The sequence below is a fragment of the Lissotriton vulgaris genome, chromosome 1_2 (assembly GCF_964263255.1).
Source record: "Lissotriton vulgaris chromosome 1_2, aLisVul1.2, whole genome shotgun sequence".
In the NCBI taxonomy this organism is placed as follows: domain Eukaryota; kingdom Metazoa; phylum Chordata; class Amphibia; order Caudata; family Salamandridae; genus Lissotriton; species Lissotriton vulgaris.
The window spans coordinates 19,470,926-19,490,089 of NC_141686.1; the positions used below are offsets into that span (position 1 = coordinate 19,470,926).

Genomic DNA, 19,164 nt, shown 5'->3' on the forward strand with positions numbered 1-19,164 from the left:
AAAACCTGGGGGATCTCAGAATCAGGGAGGTAGGAAAGACCCCTTAACAACTGATCCGAGAAATAAGATTCCACCAGCTACTCCCGTAGAAAAAACTTGCCACACTATAGACTTACCCCCAGATTCTGCCCCTTTTGTCATTGTAATGGCAGGGGTCCCAGAACTACCTGCAGGTAAATGGGAAGATCACGTTGCCTTACGGAACAAGGTTACATTCTGGCTCCGAGACAACAGACCGCTGCCTGCATCCATCAATGGAGAAATTCTAAGTGTAAGGCGTGCCCATTGGGTGGGAGTCAGACCTAAGGATAGAAGGGGGGATGTAATAGTCATCAATTTTAAGGATTATAGGGCCGTGAGGCACATTGGAGATTGGTTTGACGCCAGTAGCAGCGATGCCATCTCCACACATCTTTTATCCTATTTCTACCCCTACGCACCATCAAAAGATTATAACAAACAGGGTCGGAATAGGCAGCTATTTAAGAAAACATCATACCGACCGCGGGGTTTTAGAAAAACGGGACCATGGGATATGCCCGGCTTAATGGGGCCACCACCTTTGATGGGTTATCCTGTTTATGCAAATGCTCAGGACCCCCACACTCACATACAAAGGGCGAGGGAGTTCTATCCCAGATACCAGGTAACAGATTATCAATACCCCCCTATAAATAGCCAATACTCACCACATCCCGAGCACAACCACCTGCAAGGGAGACCATGGATTAACAGAGAGTTCCACCCTTCCATGTATAATCTACCTATCCAAAATCGTTTCCAGATTTTTAGTGGTCTGGACGGGGTAGATTGACAACAAGCTCAGACATCTCAAGAAATTCTGGTTGGGAATAAGGTTCTTCCTCCAGTCATTTACTCCTCTATTAAGGAGATAGTTCCCCCCGAAAGTACTGAGATTTCGAGCGGCCATCCCCAAGATCAGCCAACCTTACAAAAGGCCCCTAGCACTGACAGTTTGTCACCATGTAATAGTAATATCCTGGAACAAATGCAATCCCCCATAGTTGATATCAATAACAGGGGTGGGGAACAGGTAGGGGAAGGCCTGATCCAGAAAGATAATGATCTATGTGCATTGTTGTTCTGGAATATAGCAGGGTTTAGACAAAAAATCACAAATCCAGCATGGGAGTCAGTAATAGACAGTCAGGATATAGTGGCCTTGCAAGAAACTTGGATACAGGAATCAATCCATGTAAGTGGCTATAGAACCTTCTTTACACCAGCTGTTGGAGGTCATTTTGGAAGAGCTAAGGGTGGGTTGACAACGCTTGTTTCAAATCAACTTAAAATTAAACAAGCTCACTGTCATTTAAATTCCTGTTACTTCCAAATTATAACTTTACGGAATTATAAAGGAGCTGTGGTATTAATTATTAACTTTTATAATAATGTCCCGAGAGATGATATTCTGGTCGTAATGAAGCAGCTTAAAAATGAAATTCAATTAGAGGTAGATAGAAATGAAAGGGAGCTGATAATTATATGGGGGGGGGGGGTGATTTTAATTGTTCATTATGTACTAAAAGGAATCAGGGCCTATGTGGCCTAGTGACAGAAAGAGACATGCACTTAACACATTTTGAACATACCCTGATGGGGGATTTACTTAATGAATTATTATTCATGTTTGATTTGGGGTTCGCCAATGAATCTGTCCCAGAACCCACACCGTTTGCTCCGACTTTTGTTGGGAGAGGCTTATTGACAACTATTGATTTTATTATTACCTCCAGTAACCTCAATCATAGACTTCTGGGGGTTACGAATATCCAATCACCCATAAGTGACCACCTTCCACAATCTCTTAAGGTAGCAGATTTGTTCCCAGACCCATCGACGGCCGCGCCTCTAGTAGAGACAGCGGTTGATGTTGTCCTTGGGAGACAAAATGGGTACACACTAAAATGGAGTAAAGTAATCCCCACAACCTTTTTTGAGAAACTCTGGGAGGTGTGCTCAAATAGTTTTAGGATTTGCCTAAGTGACAGCTCCACTAACGATCAAATTATTGAGCACTTTGGAACAATAGCTGCAAACATAAAAAGTAGTCTAAGGGTGGAGGTAAAACGCAGAGCCAAGGGGCCCAAGAGCTGGTTTAATACTGCATGTACAAGGGCTTTGAAAAATCTAAAACATGCAGTACACAGATCCCCTCGGGATAAAAATGAAATAAGAGAGTGTAGGAATACATATACTCAGGCCCTGAAAGTAAGGAAAACTGCGCTGAATAAGGAGGCATTAGATTCCCTCTGTGAGGCCTCGCAATCTAAAGATTCCGCTGCATTTTGGAAAGCAATTAACACCCCTTTCCCTTATGAAACTCACACGGCGCGAATCGAGATTGCAATAGATGAGGACAAATGGGTAGACCATTTTTCAAATCTTTACAAGGCACAGGAAGACATCCATGGTGGGGGTTTTAACTCTAGCCTGGATGCACAACAGAGTTACAACCTGGTTATAACAATTGATGAAGTGCTTTTAGCCTTGGGATCTACTAAATGCGGTAAGGCTGCCGGACCCGATGGGGTTCCGGCAGACCTATTTAAAGCTAATACTGAAATCTGGGGGCCAATGTTAGTACAACTTTTTAATGCAGCTCTTTCACTGGGTCTGAAAGAATCGTGGTTCACCTCAGTCATTGTTCCCATCTACAAGAAGGGGGATAGGAATAGCTGTGCCTGCTACAGACCAATCTCCCTTCTTGATTCCTCAGTAAAAATCTTAGGACGTGTTGTGTTGGCAAGACTCCAAAGCTGGGCAGAGGAAAATGATATTATTAGTGATTTGCAATTTGGTTTTCAAAAAGGGATTGGTACAATTGAGCAAGGGTTAAACCTAATGCTTTTGCAGCATAAATACATAAGGATCAAATCTGAACGCTTGTATTTTACTTTTGTCGACCTTTCTTCAGCGTTCGACTGTGTATCACACTCTAAATTGTGGAATATAATGAAAGGTTTGGGAGTGGACAATAACATTATCTGTTTTTTGAGGGAACTCTACAGTGGAGCTACAGCCTCTGTTCGCTACGGCAAGGGAGGAGAATGCTCCAGACAATTTAGTGTAGGCCGTGGAGTGCGGCAAGGTTGCGTATTGGCACCTTTTTTGTTCCTCCTATATATTAATGGGCTCGAGCGTCATCTGCTGCAGGAGTGTAGGGATATGCCCAGGGTGGGGAGGAGGGAAATCCCTGCGCTCATGTATGCGGATGACGCAGTACTCATGGCACGCACTCCACGAGCCCTGCAAAAACTAGTAGTTAGTTTTGAGAAATTTATGTTGAACCTGGACCTACTAGTAAACTGTAGCAAGACCTTCACAATGAACTGTGGCCTAAAACCAGGTAAACTAATGAAGCATATTTTCTTAAACAATGTGCCGCTGGATAACACCCCAACCTTTTCTTATTTGGGCATTTTATTCCATGAGTCAGGTTCCTGGACAAGCGCTATTAAAGCTAGAACTCTTTTATTTATGAAAACGATCATGGCTTTACAGAATTTTGTTAGAAAATTGGGCAGGAAGCCGATAAAAGAAATGTTAACCATCTATAAAGCTACATGCTTGTCTGTGGCTATGTATGGCTCAGGTTTGTGGGGATACGCAAATGTTGATCAAATCCAGCTGGTAGAGAACAAATTTCTGAGGGGAGTTCTAGCAGTTCCACAGTGTGCTGCCACATTTAATTGTCACGCTGAACTTGGCCAACCCTACATAACGGATATTATCAGAATTCAACCTATCCTACTGTGGCACAGGGTATGGACTACTAACGAATGCGTTATGAATCGGGCCCTGCTACGTGACACCCTCAGTTTGGACTATGCGGACAGAATGGAATGGCTGGGATATGTTAAGCACTTTCTGACCGAGATTGGTCTACATTCATATTTCTCAGACCCATCCACAATGGACACTATTCCCAGGAAGACACTAAAAACCATCTGCCTGAACCACTTGCTGGATAAGAGGAAGAGAGTCGAAATCTTGAAATCTACAGTACACTCTCACCTCCCCACCCTCTGTGAGACTAACACTGTACAGCCATACTTATCCCTGTCCATGACTAACTATGATCGTTTTCTTTTAACCCGTTTTAGATTTTGTATATATTTTAGATTAGTGTCTTTTCCATCCATGAACTCATGGAACCACATTTTGCCCACTTTTTTGTGTGATGGCACGTCACAACAATCCGATATTCATATCCTTTTTTTCTGCAAATTTTATACTGCTATACGTAGGAAAATCATAGTCCCTTTTTAAAAAAATATGAATTTAACCAGATGCCGCCCAGCTTTTTTAGAAGTACAGAAAATGGACACGATTTTAACTGTTACTGTGATTTTAAATTATTTAAAAACCGTTTTTAAATTTAGGAAACAAATTCAAACTGAAATATCTTAGACTCCCTATCGACCTACCTCACTGTACTATTAATCATGAGAAGTAATTATTGTAACTGCTGTAATCACTGTATTTTGTTTATATGTTTGTTACTTTTATGGTTATTTGCTTTTTAACCGAATAAAGTTTATTGAACTTGAACTTGAGCTAGTGGGGTGGGCAGCCTGGAGCGGGTTGGCCATCCTGAAGGGTAGCTCGTTGGGTAGTACTAGGGGTAGTAGGCAAGAGTTAGTTCGGGGTTTTGGGATTTAGGTTTTGTAGGCTCACTGTAGAGTTTGAATTATGGTAAATAAATAAATAATGAATGTGTTCACGAAATTTATGATGCACCTGTCTTAAAATAAAGTGACCTTTCTTGCTCCTAAAGAGGTGTGGACAGTGATTTCTTGCGCGAAAGAGTACGACCAGGTGGTCTTATAAGGGGTCATCTTCCAGGGGCCGGCCTTTTTGGCGACCCTGAGCAACTGTGCAGACTGGTCTCACTCAGACTTGTACCGAGCATGACACAAAAGTAAAGAGTGTGGTGGCAACCCACTGTAAATGGATGAGCTGCAAATAATCTAAGTGCATCGGTGCTGAAAACACCAACAGGACAGCTCTAGCTTCCTCAGGATGGGTGTCGGCCATTTTAAGGAACTCACCGTGGACACCTGGATCGCCAGTAAGCTAACCGGACCTGTTTAATCAATAAACTTGATACATATTTTACACACAAAGAGTGTCACTGTCTTGATTATGTTGCGTGCATTGCATTCGTGTAATTTTAAGATTCCTAATATCCTCAAAGGGCTAGGGATGGCAGTACTATGATGCTGTGAGTTTCATCTTTTCTCTGGGTAACCCCAGCTGCTGTCGTTTCAACAGCACATGCAGTGCTAACACATCTGAATTCTATTTCAGGACAGGAGGCTCCGATTATGCTTAGTCTCATTTCTTTACTGACACATAGCAGCCAATCACATTACAGTAAAGAAAAAACAGAAATACGTCACCCATGAACCCAGGGCAACCATAGAGTACACCCATAGTATATAAACAGTCTCAGAGGTAACCACTTCCTCTTTCTTTGCTGCTCCGCAGCCAGTTAAGTGCAAACTTGTTATTCTATTGCTCTTTAACTTGTATTGTATGTTTAATTTCATACCGCTTTGTGCGCGCTGTGTGCTGCTGCTTTGGCGCTTATTTCGCGCTATTGCTGCCGTTTTGGTCGTTCGAATATACCTCGGCCGGCGCGTCGGTGGGAGCGTGTGTCACCTCCCGGGGTCGGGCACTTGCTGCCGTTTGTCCCGTTTTTGGTGGAGGGAGTTGGGGACTGTCCTGCCTCGCGCACGTTCAGCGCGAGCAGGCTCCTTGGCTGTCGGGCGAGCCGAGTGTCTGCGCATGCGCGACCTTTGTCCTGAAGGGCTTTTCCTCGCGCAGCTGTGTTTTCTGTCAACACAGCGCCGGCTCTTGAACGCGTCTGTTGCCGTACACGCCCACTGCCTGTCAGCTAGTCCCGTTTAGACGCCGGAGCTTGGGAAAAGGTCCCGGTTGATAATTCGCATAGGCTTTGCCTAGAGTGGTTATTTTTTGGTCGGCAAGCCTCCCTCCACGCTCTATATCTTGTATTCTACGCAGTTTTTTCTGCTTTAACTTGCTGACTGTGAGGTTTTTCACTCCCTCAGACTGTGTCACTGACATACCAGATTCCTTGTCACCTGGTGGGCTGATTTCACACACTTCCAGTGTATCATGAGTGGCTCCTATTATTTTGAGGAGGAAGGTGACTATGAGGAGGAGGGGTCTGACTTTTTTGAGCAGGACCTGGTTGAGGCACTGGACAAAGGGGTACAACTCTCTATGAATAGGGCAATGGCTCGCGCCATTACACCCCTGAAGCGCCATTTGACGCAATATGCGCAACAGCAAGGTTGGCTTCCTTCCAAGAAGTCCTCATCTCCTGGTAATCCCCATTCTTCGGACTTTCGGAAGTTGGCTCGGTCATTGTCCTCTAAATCCAAGGCTGTCCCTGTACTGGTAGAGAGCGACGACCATGATGCTTCCTCCTCCTCGTCGGAGGTTTTGCCTCCTCCCCCCAAAAAACGTAAATGTAAGGAACATTTTGTGGACGCCTCCTCTCGGCCTCCTGTTTTAACTTTTGAGTCTGAGGATATTGTGCACCCGAATTCTTCCGCCTGGCTTCCCTCCCCGGATGTGGCTGAGTATGTTCAGCAGTATATCAGGCATCCTTTTGATAAAGATGTGCGGGCGCGTCTTCGCTCAGAGTGTCCGCGGCCAGATTTGGCGGATAACCTGGCGGACACGCCGGAGGTCGACCCTACCATTCTAACGTACATGACAAAATTTTCAAAGGACCCCAAAAAAGGTCTGGACCGTTCCTGGCGGGCTTGTCAGGATAAAGTTTTGGACCTCCTAGGTCCTATCACTAAAATGTTGGATCTGGGCTTCCGTGCCAAGGAAGCGTCTTCCACTGTTGATCCTGACGAGCTCATTCAGTGGGCACAGCGGGCCGTCTGCTTTTTAGGGAACGCCAACTGTGCCCTCTCAAGTGAACGTCGGCGTTCTATTCTGCTGAAACTGGACCCGAAATTGTCTGAACTTTCTTCCTCGGAGGCAGGGGCTGCTGCTCAAGGTCTTCTTTTTGGTCAATCCTTCTTGAAGGAGCTCACCCATTTTGTCAGTACTTTTAGTAGTATTGATAAGGCACAGGCCACCTTAAAACGGGCCATGCGTCCGGTTTTTAGCAAGGCCGGACGAAACAGGGGACGCTCGTCCGGCCGTGGTCAATACCAACCCAATCAACGTGGGTACCAGTCCCATAAGGGAGGCCAGCAGGATTCCAGTTATGCCCAGCGGTCTAACTTCTACCCTTCCAGGAAAGGACGTGGGCAGTTCAAGAAAGGAGGTTCAGGTGGCTACTCCGGCGGACATCAAGATTCCGCCACTTCAGGTGAGACTTCTTCCTGCATGCAGTGTTGTTCTGGGGGGCAGGATTCGCCATTTTCTAGCCAATTGGCGCGCAATCTCAGGCGATGCTTGGGTGCTGGAAACGGTTCAGGGATTCAAAATCGAATTCTATCATCCCATTCACCAATCTCGTCCTCCCTTCCCTCTTCACTTCTCAAAGGAAAGTCAGGAGTTCATCACAGAGGAACTCAAGTCTCTGGTATTGAAGGGGGCCATTGTGCCGACAGTCCGCCATCCGCAGGGATTTGCCAGTTCGATTTTTCTGGTGGACAAGAAGGGAGGAGGTTCACGGTTGGTCCTCAATCTGAAGGATTTCAATGCGGGGGTAGTTTACAGACACTTCAAGATGGAGGGAATCCATCTGTTGCGAGACCTCTTGAGGGAACGGGATTGGATGGTTCGTCTGGACCTCAAAGATGCTTACCTTTCGGTCCCGATCTTCCGTCCCCATCGCCGTTTTCTGCAGTTTCAGTGGCAGGGGACTTGGTATCAGTATCAAGTCCTCCCCTTCGGCCTTTCGTCGGCGCCGTGGTGCTTCACGAAACTGTTGCGTCCTGTAGTGGAATCGCTCCGCAGTCGTGGGGTTCGTTTGATCATTTATTTGGACGACATCCTCCTTCTAGCGGATTGTCCGGTCAAACTAATGACTCATCTGGACTGGACCATAGACCTTCTCCAGTCCCTCGGGTTTCTGGTGAATGTTCCCAAATCTGTTCTTCATCCTTCTCAGGTCATCGATTTCTTGGGGTTCAGAGTCAACTCCATCACTTGTCAGCTGCTGCTGCCCCAGCAGAAGATTCGCTATATCAAGAAGGAATTGAATTCCATTATCTCGAGTCCGACTGTGTCATTGAGGTTGTTAGCACGAGTAGTCGGGCTTTTGGCGTCTTCCCTGCAAGCAATATTTCCAGCCCCGCTACATTATCGGGCCCTTCAACGTCTGAAGATTCAGCATCTTCAGCGTGGCCTCCGGTATTCCGATTTGATTCCTCTCTCGGAGGAGGCCAGATTGGAGATGCAATGGTGGTTAGATCACATGGAGGCCTGGAACGGCAGGGCCCTCTTCGGCTCCTCTCCGGAGATTGTGATCGAATCGGATGCCAGTCGTTGGGGCTGGGGAGCTCGTTGCGGTCCAATCTCGACGGGGGGACGGTGGTCTCCGCGGGAACTTTCACTCCACATCAACTGTTTGGAGTTGCTGGCGGGGTCATTTGCGATCAAATGCCTGTCGCCTCTTCAGTCCCACTGCTGCATCCTTCTCCGGATGGACAATGTCTCCGCAGTGCGTTACATCAACAAGCTGGGGGGAACTCGGTCGCGGTTGTTGGCAGAGATTGCCAAGGAGTTCTGGCATTATTGCCTCCAGCACAAGATCACTGTTATTGCAGAGTACCTTCCCGGGTCTCGCAATCTTGTGGCGGACTGGAACTCCAGACATCTGAGGGACTTCAGCGACTGGAGACTCCACCCCAGGGTGTTTCGCCAACTGCTTCGCAGCTGGGGGCCGTGTCTGATCGACCTCTTTGCGTCCCGGCTCAACACCCAACTTCCCCAGTTTTTCAGTTGGCGACCGGATCCGGAAGCTCTGGCCACCGATGCTTTCCTCCAGACATGGCCGACGTCCCTCTGTTATGCGTTTCCCCCATTCATGATGCTCCCGAGGGTTCTGGCCTATGTGACGCGCTTTCAGGCGGAATTGATTCTGATTGCCCCTCTCTGGAGGGCTCAGCCATGGTTCCCTGTTCTTCTGGAGATGGCATGCGACCTGCCCTTTCTTCTTCCTCAGAGGGCGAATCTCCTTCTAGATCCATTGCAGAATCCGCATCCCCTGGTTCAGTCCGGTTCCCTCCTTCTCCTGGCGTGGCGAATTTCGGGGAACGTTGGACGGTGCCAGGCCTTTCTGAGGACGCTGCCAGATTCCTCAACAACGCCTGGGCCCCTAACACTCACAAGCGCTACAGAAGTTCCTGGAAACGTTGGAGTGATTGGTGTACTCAACGGCAAGTTGATCCCACATCGGCTGATATCTCTTTGATATGCAATTTTTTGTCCTCTCTGTCCACCTCTTCGGGTTTGGCTTATTGCACAGTCAACAATTTCCGTTCCGCCATTTCGGCGGGTCATCTTCCTGTCGATGGCAAGCCAGTTGGGGAACATCCTCTCGTAGCCAAGATTCTGAAAGGTATTCGTATGGCTACTCCTCCTAAGCCTAGATATGTTTCCCTATGGGACGTTTCTGTGGTCCTACGTTTTCTGGAGGCTTGGCCGGTTAATTCCTTATTGACTCGTAAGCAACTTTCGGCCAAGCTTACTATGTTACTGTGTTTGCTTTCCTGCAAACGCATTTCAGACGTCCGCGCTCTAGATCTAGCGGGTCGTAGTTTCACGCCTGAGGGTGTTTCCTTTCGCCTTTCCCGGCGCACTAAAACTAACACGGAGATCATTTCGTATCCTTCTTTTCCGGCTCGACCTAACCTTTGTGTGGTTCAATGCCTTAAGGATTATGAGGTGAGTACTTCTCTTCATCGATCTGATATGCAGGGTCAATTGTTGATTGCTTTGCAAAAACCCTTTCGCCCCGTTGCTCCAGCCACTTTGGCCCGTTGGGTAAGATGGCTTATGGGGGAAGCGGGCATTGATGTTTCTGTTTTTGGTGCTCACTCGGCTCGGGGAGCCATGGCCTCTAAGGCTTTTTCATTGGGGGTCTCTTTATGTGACATTATGAAAGCTGCTGACTGGTCCTCAGATTCTGTGTTTAAGACATTTTATTTCAAGCCTGTTCCTACTGTTGCTTCTGTTGTGGTGGATGAGCTTTGAACAAGCATAATCGGAGCCTCCTGTCCTGAAATAGAATTCAAAATTTGCTAACATTCGTGACAAGAATTTTCAATTCTATTAAGGACAAGGAGGCGAGGATTATCCCACCCGTTGTATATGCATGTATCTATTATATTGTTACTATGCAATGCTTCATGGATCTTTCCTAATGAAATGTGATGAATGCTTTGGTTTTTTCTCTACCCACCCTTTATTTGCTCATGATTACACAGGATGTGTATTACGGCTTTGTGTCTCTTTTCAGGCTCTGATCCCAAGTGAGGTTCCTCCGGCTCCGCCCTTGTGGAAGTTCTGCTGCGAGTTTCTTCTCCTCGTTGGCCTGCTTCTGTTCCTGTGGCTTTTGGAAGTTCCTCCGCCTCCTCGTTCGGATTTTGGTCCTTTCGGATGATGTTCTCCTTGGTTTTCTGATGTTTAATTGGTTCTTCCTACTGGATTTTGGACAAAGAAAGAGGAAGTGGTTACCTCTGAGACTGTTTATATACTATGGGTGTACTCTATGGTTGCCCTGGGTTCATGGGTGACGTATTTCTGTTTTTTCTTTACTGTAATGTGATTGGCTGCTATGTGTCAGTAAAGAAATGAGACTAAGCATAATCCTTGCCTCCTTGTCCTTAATAGAATTGAAAATTCTTGTCACGAATGTTAGCAAATTTTGAAATGTACTTTAATTTGCTGCGGCGGAGAGGTTTCACAACCTCCTTAGTCAAATTTTATAGGAAGGCTCGGCAAACGTGACATAGGGTAGGCATGGCAAAAACACGACGTGGCCAGACCGTTATTTATGGGCTCGCAAGAGAGCCCTCTTGTTTCACTTTCCCGTTATTCCGCATTGCTTCCAGATAACACTACTATAGACTTAAAAGGGTTTCTCGGACAGAAACCTTTTCCATCACGTCTCTTTTTGACTGTAATCTAATGGCATGCTGGGTTTAGGTGGGGGCGAGTATGGGCTTACACCTCACAATATCCGAATTCTATCATCTGGTTTGAGTTAGAGGTAGAGTGAAAGGTTTGAGTAAATCACTGGAGACCTCGACCTTCGTGCCTTGAAGTTGGGTTGGCATGAAAAAAGGTTGTGAAATATCGTTCGTCCCCAGAGACACATCGCGCCAGGTTAGCCGAGAGGGGGCGGCTGTCAGGCTACAGGACACATGCTAAATACGTTTAACTTGGGTCCAGGCACCAGGTCTGACTCTGCTCGCCTCCGCAGTACCGCACACCTCCCCCTCTGCCCTCCCCCAGGCGTCCCGCTAGGAGGGCTGTGAAAGAGCGTCCGCCTCGGCAAGGGAGGCCAGTCTCGCGGCACACGAGCCCTCTGCTGCATCATCGCGCGCCAGGAAGGCCCCGCTCTCCAGCTGCAGGCGCACGAGGCAGGGCTGCGTTCATTCAGCTGCGGGTGCGCGCGCTGGTTCCTCTCAGAGCCCCTTCGAGTCCAGCCTGCCTGTAAAGTGATGGATTCCACGCGCCTCCGGAGGACCGGGCTGCTGGCCGCGCTGCTGACTGCCCTGCTAGGACAAGGTGAGAGACTCGAAGCCTTGCGGACTCCGTCTCAGTGCCTAATTTGAGAGAAAAAAATTACAAGTGCAGGTTTCTTATGAGCGCAAAGTTGGTGCTGTCGAATAGTTAGATAACGTTAGCTGTGTCACTTTGATTTCACCCTATGCCTCCTTTAGTCCACTTACCTACGTTTTCTCTATTTCTCACTTTTGCATGTTCCTCTCTATTTCTGTTGTATCTTTTTAGTCCCTTTTTCTCGTCGCCAAATTATGATGAAAAATAAGCTCATGGCAGTGGTTCCCATAATGAGTGCCGGTTCCACCACCTGCAAGTTCCTGCACAAATTAAGCACCGGTATTTCTTAAAGTTAGGGACTCCACAGCCGATGTGAGGTTTAAGCAGAGTGAAGGGGACGCTGGTGAAGACACCGAGCTGTGTGTTTTAAAGCGTGACTTTAATTGGGGCCTTGAATGTGAAGGCAAATACGTGGTTTCGCAAAGCACGTGGGCATTGAAAGTTCACTGTAGGTTAGAGATCAGCTTCCTTCCTTTAGGCAGAGCAGCATTATTAAAAACGTGGGTCAGCAAGTCCCGTTGTATTTTAAATCGTCGTACCTAAGACCCCCGTACCCCAGTGTGAGAAGTTACCAGCTTTTTGCTTTGCATTCTGGTACTCGCAGTCCTGTTGTGATCATGGCTAGCCCTGTTATATTGCAAAGAAACGAATCAGGAGCTCCCCGGCGTAGAGGGTAACATAAGCTTACTTGTGAACTTCCAGTTCCAGGTATTGTTCAAGGTGTGCCACATGTGTGGTGCAAGGATTGGATTCTTGCATCACAGGTTGGGCACATGTTCTGGTTTGTGTGTACGTGTCAGAAAAAACGCACTCTTCTGTCTGCACAATATGCAGTTCTGTATATGCTGTTGTGCTGTGTATATGGCGTCCTTGGTGAGCAAAGCTACTGCACACCAAGCAATGCCTGATGAGGGAGTGTAGTGAGAAGGGCGGCGCTTGTATCACACCTGCACATGTCCTGTATGTAAGCAAGATTGGTAGAATACTGTGCTCGGGTCTTCGGTGCCAGATGTTCACAACTCAATGCATTCTGGGTATCGTAGTTCTGATTCAGTACGTCTGAAATAGTACCTCAATAGAATACTGTGTAAAAGAAAGGCCAGCCTGGTAAGCTTGCATTTAAGAGTGTTCTGCTTACATTCTATCCAGAAGACAGTACAAATAACACATTTCATAGCAAAAGTGCAATTTTTTCTTAGATTTCTGCGCCTTGTAGTTTTATTTAACCCTGACTAGGAGGATAACACTAGGATCACGATCCCCAGAAAAATTAAGGAAACACCAGCTCTGGACTGTCGAGTTATGCATGGAACTGGGAAACATGGAAGCTGATTAACACTTCTGCGAAGGGTTTTGGTTCAAGAGTATTATAAATAATCCAACTTTTAAAAATGCCTCGGAAAACTACCTACCTACCTATATGCTCGGGAGAGAAAGTGGAGCGCTGCACAAAGCATCCAGAATTGACTACATATCTTGGTAAAAATATAGATATGAAACGTATGCATGAGATAGATAAATAAATCCTTTTACAGATGAAGATGCGGTTTAATTTTGAGCACAGAGAGCTGCTGACTAGAGCCTGTGATGTTGCCGCATACAGGGAGCTGTGGTCCACATTCAGCTATCTATTTAACCTCCGATTCTACTTCTAAAATAGTACTTGGTTTACGTTTTCTGCATCTCCAAATGTGGCAATTTCCTCGGTTTGTCTTGAGCACGATGCAAAGGAATGGAACACAACGTGCGCAGAATAAAGATGGTTATTCGCATACCCACATGGGCCAGCATTGCTGGTACTTTCTTCACATGCTGCAGATTAAAGGTGGTTAAGCCACTGAAAGTTCGAGTCTGGCTCTGGGTCAACTCGAGCTCATGTTGGATCTTATGATGAACTGAACTTTAATGTGACTTCTGCCTGTCCCCCCCCCCTTCTAAACAGAATGTGGCTTAATGGCCAAAGCTGCCGACTTTGGAGCTAGGTAACCAACCAGCCTGGAGTCTCGGCGTTGGCTCAACATACTGCGATTCTGGGAAAACCACTTAATCTCCCCATGCCTGAAAAATGAATGTGACATTGTGTAATGTAACTACTGTTTTTGTAAGGAGCTGTAATAGCTTCCGTTCAAGTTTTCTGCTATATAAAAGCTGCAGAAACATGCACAGAGGGGTAAAACAAAGCATGACATAAAAAAAGAGACTAATAGTTACCCGTTTAATGGCTGATTCGTACAAAGTGAAACCGGAAAACCTGTCTAAATTGTGTGATCTAGAGCAAATATTTTATTTCAGCAATATTCTTCTTCATATTTGCGCATAAACGTATTTGAAATGTGAGTGTTGAATACCAGCTGTGCAGAACATATTATGTTAATAGACTATAATTTAATAAAAGCACAAAGGGTATGGGGTAATAATGACTGCAGCTATCCCCATTTCAGGTTACAGTTATGTATTTAGGTGCCAGGGATCAGAGATGCAATACCCTTACATTCCCTATGGAACACTCCATATAAAACAATTTTATACACACAATGATACAGCACTCCAACAGGGATTGGAGTGCACACGGAATCCGGCTGAGACATCCCTTGCCCACATGGCACTACTACACAAATCTGGACTGCTATAGATAAACACTATATCAGTACTATATATTGAAGTTTTTCACTGGAGCAAATTGGAACAAAACACCCCATTGTTCATATAAAGTTTTGGAAGCATGTGGAATCCCTTTGAAATCTTATACTTTGCATCATTACCATTTGTTTGAAAGAGAATAGGAAGTAGAACCTTAAAAAGGATATTACAAGAAAAATCTTGCCCTGAAGAAGTCCGTAAGGACGAAACGCGTTGGCTACCCCGTGTCGTAACATTTAAAGAAAAGAAAATTGAATAAAGAAGTTACATTACGACTTGCTGATTTCTTCCTGAAAATGTGTTTGTCATAAGATTTTATATTATTTGTTGGAGTGCTGGATCATTGTGTGTATAAAATGTAATAGACTATATTGTTGCTTTTTAAAATAGGCCACATAGAGGGTTCACATTACAACTGTCTTGCCTTTTGGTTCCTCAACGCACTGTGGCCAGTTTGGGGATGGGGGAATGAAATTGTTCTAGATTCGAGTTTAACTTTGAAAGCTATCACTTTTAATAAGTACTTCTCACTGCAGTAAGTACTATAATGTGGGCTATTAATGTCAAAGCTTACGTACGTTAACGAAATACACTTTTTACACAGGGAACGTTTTCAGAGTTGGCTCGTGCGTGGATTCTTGGAGCTGAGCCAGGCCTTTGGCTCGGCTCTGCCAGTTAATTTGTTGGCTCGCCCACCTCCACTACAAATTGCGCTGTCTGTTGTCTAATTCCCTTCAAAATGTTACCTTGATTTCAAATCCTACCTATTAAGCGTAGCTGTTTAAAATGTATGTGACTCTTTTAGCGCGACTTACACTTTAGGATCCAACAAGGATCGTTCTTATTTCTAGGTATTGTGCACTTATTCATTTTTTCAAATGCACTCTACGTGATGCACATTAATGGAAAGACTGACGTGGCACACTGAGGGTCTGTCAGCTGTCAGATACGAGTGCACTACAACTGTGTTCATAAAGGCACCGTCTTATTTGTTTTACTTGGGTAGAGTTTGCTCGTAGGTGGAATCCGGTAGGTTTCAATTTCCTTTGAGGTGTATCCCATATGAGGTAGGGATGCCATTACGAATCCCGCTCCAATCGTTTATCATTCATAAGGGTACCACAATACTCATTAACATCCTAGAATGGGCTTCTCTTTTACACCTCACAGGGAAAATACTTTAATTGGTTCCAGTAGAATGAATTAAAACTACGATTCCCAGAATGCACTGGGTTGTAAAAGATAGCAGAGGAGTTGGGACTGGTGCTCCGATGTTATGAATGTATATTGTAACCTTAACCGTGAAAGGTGGGAAGAGGGCAGTTGCGGTCCGGGCTGCGCCCTTCATATGTGTCTCGTGATGCTCGGCCGCATTCTAAGGCCAGTTCTGCACACGTCACTTTTACCTGTGTTGTTTTGAATGGATCCCTCGCTTCCGTGCTAGGCATTTGCCGAGTCAAGTCTCCAGATCCGGGTGTCATTAGAAAAGTGCTGGACACAGGAAAACATGCAGAACCGTGCCTACAAGTCCTACATTCAGTGACATGACCCGGTCTTTCTTGAATCTATCCCACTCTCATATCTTCTCCTAACGGGATGCGCCTTGAGACGCTTGCTACAGCAGAGCTTTGTCCTATTCCCCGCATCTTCTAATCTCTACAAATCGACAGGACTCCACGTTATGAGTCGTAGGATTTCAATTTACAACCCATTGCTGTTAGCTGCTTCCACTGAAGCCTACAAAGACTACAATTCCCAGAATGCAATGACTTTGTATGTGAAAGGCAGATATTGTGCAGACATTAAGGTATCGGATCTTCCCGTGAATGTCTATTCGATAACTAACTCATTCACTCTGCAGGGAGCGGTCTTTCGTACTTTTAGTTTGCTCCTGAGATCAAAGTGTGTTGAGAGCAAAGCTTCCTGCGCAGCCGAGGGAGGGGTACTTGGCTTAATTAGGCATGTATGCAGATCCCTGTTTAGGCAGGGGCTCGAGAAATCACTTGAGATGCCTAATCAGGAGAGGAAGTTTACTCACGGACCTGGCCATTGTGAGAGCGATCGCCGCTGAAGGACAGTCCAAACAGGGCCTGGTGCTAACACTACAAAGAGTTAATTACGGCTTTGTTGCTTTTTGTGATCGAGGCTTTTAGAGTCGGTCTCCCTTCAGAAATGTTCACACCCTTAACTAAACGCCCCCAGAGACCCACACCGGCTGATCACCGTGACACCCGGCCCTTGGACCAGCCTCGTAACGGTCTCCGAAGTCGAACCCCAGGGCTTGTCCCTTGGAGGTCCCCGGAGACCCGCGCGGTGCCTGGAGGCACCGGAACTCCTGGCGGAGCGGCACTTGTTCAAGGGCAGGCGCTTCACCCACATGGCACCGACCTCTAGGCGCGGGATTGGCTCTGGAAAGGCCTGCGCATTATTTATCCTCTGTGTCTCTGCGAAAGGACCCAGCTGCCTCAGCATGCACTGTTCATTGAAGGAATGTCTCTTCAGCATGCCTGTTCCTTTTGGCAAGAAGTGTTAATGTTAGCCCTTAGCAGTGGGAGCCCCCGGATCTCCCTGGTAAGCATTAGTTGTAGTGAGGCCACCAGGCAATGTAATGTTCTTCGAGACACGTTCTAGTGTCCCGCAGGAAGCTGTCATTCCAGCCACTCCCTTGAGGGCTGGACACACGACACCCATCCATCACGCGTGTCACGGGTGATGTGACCCCCCTAATAAAAGGGCCCAGGTGCACGTGCTCGTGGCCAGTTATCTAACTATCTCGCCTGGTGCCTGTGTCTATCATTCCTGTAATGTGGGCCTAAGGCCCAACAACCCAATGGCGACAAGGCGAGTCTAACCCTCGTGTGCTCCCTGCACAGCCCTATCTTCGTCCCTCGGAGGACCGATGTCCAAAAAGGGGCAACATCACTTCCATGCCGCCTCTGGATGCCAGCTAGTGCAAAGAAAATGTGCTTGACACGGACGCCACTCTGTGCCTTCAAAGAAGAGCGAATGGAGACTGGCCGTCTCCTACCTCATCAATGCTGGTGAGAGTGCAAGCTCCCTGCTAACCCTGCAATGTGCCCACCGCCGCTCCCAAGCTAGTTCTGTCGTGACCATTGTGTTAGGCCACGGTCAGGGCCTCGCACGTGTCTGCTGGGCTAGCTAAATGAGGGACACAGGCACAGTGTTATGGTTAGCCGGAAAGACCCCGAGCGGTCTTCCGCATTCTTTATTTATACTCCGGTGCGAGCCAGCCCCGGGGTATGCGTGGTGCAGTGGCAACATTGTATGGGAGATCCCGGGTGGTTCTCTACATCCCTCCTTCAATTTAGTCTGTTCGTTTCAGGAACCAGAGTTCTTGCCTTAGGGAGATGTCCAGACAAAGTCCCTCAGCTTCTGACTTGGTCGCGGGTTGGATCGCAGACTGTACCGTTGGCTCCGGGCAAAAAGGGATACGGCAGCCCCATCCGGGGTCGCCTCCCTACTCTCACCGCTCAGGGACATGCTCGGTCGACTGGACTCGGCCGTGGTGTTTTGCGTCGCTGTCCTGGGTGAGCACCCTTCGTACTGCCTTGCCACCGGTGATCCTGGAAACTACGCCCCAAGATCCAGACCGCCATCATCTCCCGTCTCTGACTGTTCTGTTGTTTCATGGCTGGTTGCCGGCTCTCGCGTCTTCTTGAAACACGACACATTGCATGTTACTTCTTGCCCATTCCGCCGGGCGGTGACCATGGTCCCTTGAATCCGCTCTACAACCCACACTTCAGGCTCGTAAGGTGTTCGGAATTTCCATTCTGGGTGTCGATCCCGAACCACCACGGTGTCTCCAACTTGCAGTGTGGGCTCTTTGGCGTGATGTGCCACGCTCGCTTTCAGATTGGTGGTCCGCCTCCGAGCCTGAATGGCTTTGTCATTCCTGTCTTCAGGCACCTATGTGCTGTCGGTCGGGATGCTGTCTCGGGGTGCTCTCTTGAACAGTATATGTGCTGGGGCACATTTGGTGGTACTGTGTGGCGTTTGCCGATAGGCTCCTAGAAATTGATCCAGGGCTGCTTCGGGATCCTCTCCATTGACTACTGCGATCCTCAGGGCTCGATTGAGTGTCCTCATCAGTCTTTCGACCTCCCAGTTGGCCTGGGGCCACAAGGGAGTGATCTTACGGTGTTTGATCTGAAGAATCTCGAGATAGCTCTGAAACTCTCTCCCTTGAAAGGGTGGCCCATTGTCTGATTTGACTTCGTCCGGAAGACCCATGGTGGCGAAGATGCGATTCAGGGCTTTCTTGACTTGGGAAATGCCATTGAGGATATTACTTCCACCACGGGGAATTTTGAGAATGAGTCGACCAGGACTAGCGTGTGCCGTCCGTCGGGGAAGCTCCCGAAGTCGATGCTTAGGTGTGACCACGGCGTCTGTGTGGTGTCCTCTGTGATCACTGGAGCGGGTGCCGGATCGCTGCCTGTGATGGTGCAAGCATGACAGGAGCCCACCATTTCGTCGACCAGACTGTCCATGGCGGGAAACCAGACCTTGCTTCTCAGGCGGGCTTTCGTCTTAGCCATTCCCTGATGACCGATGTGAGCTAGCGCTAGCATCCTCTGCTGGAGGCTCTCCGGTATTACGATCAGATGTCCTCTCAGGATGACCCCTTCGTCTCCTTCACTTAGCACGCTCCTGACTTGCCACAGCTGTTGGCGTGCGTGTCTGATCTCT

General features: G+C 47.3%; 1 protein-coding gene across 2 annotated transcripts in view; it reads left to right on the forward strand.

Annotated features, from left to right (window-relative positions):
* The first annotated feature begins 11,345 nt into the window (after positions 1-11,345).
* FBLN1 (fibulin 1) overlaps positions 11,346-19,164 on the forward strand; it is a 911,174-nt gene continuing 903,355 nt past the window's right edge. The window contains exon 1 of one of the 2 annotated variants that reach the window (XM_086952749.1): positions 11,346-11,757. In XM_086952749.1, coding sequence (XP_086808875.1) covers positions 11,691-11,757 — 67 coding nt within the window. In that variant the 5' untranslated portion in view covers positions 11,346-11,690. The remainder of the gene's footprint in view (positions 11,758-19,164) is intronic. The other variant, XM_086952748.1, reaches the window with a different exon arrangement.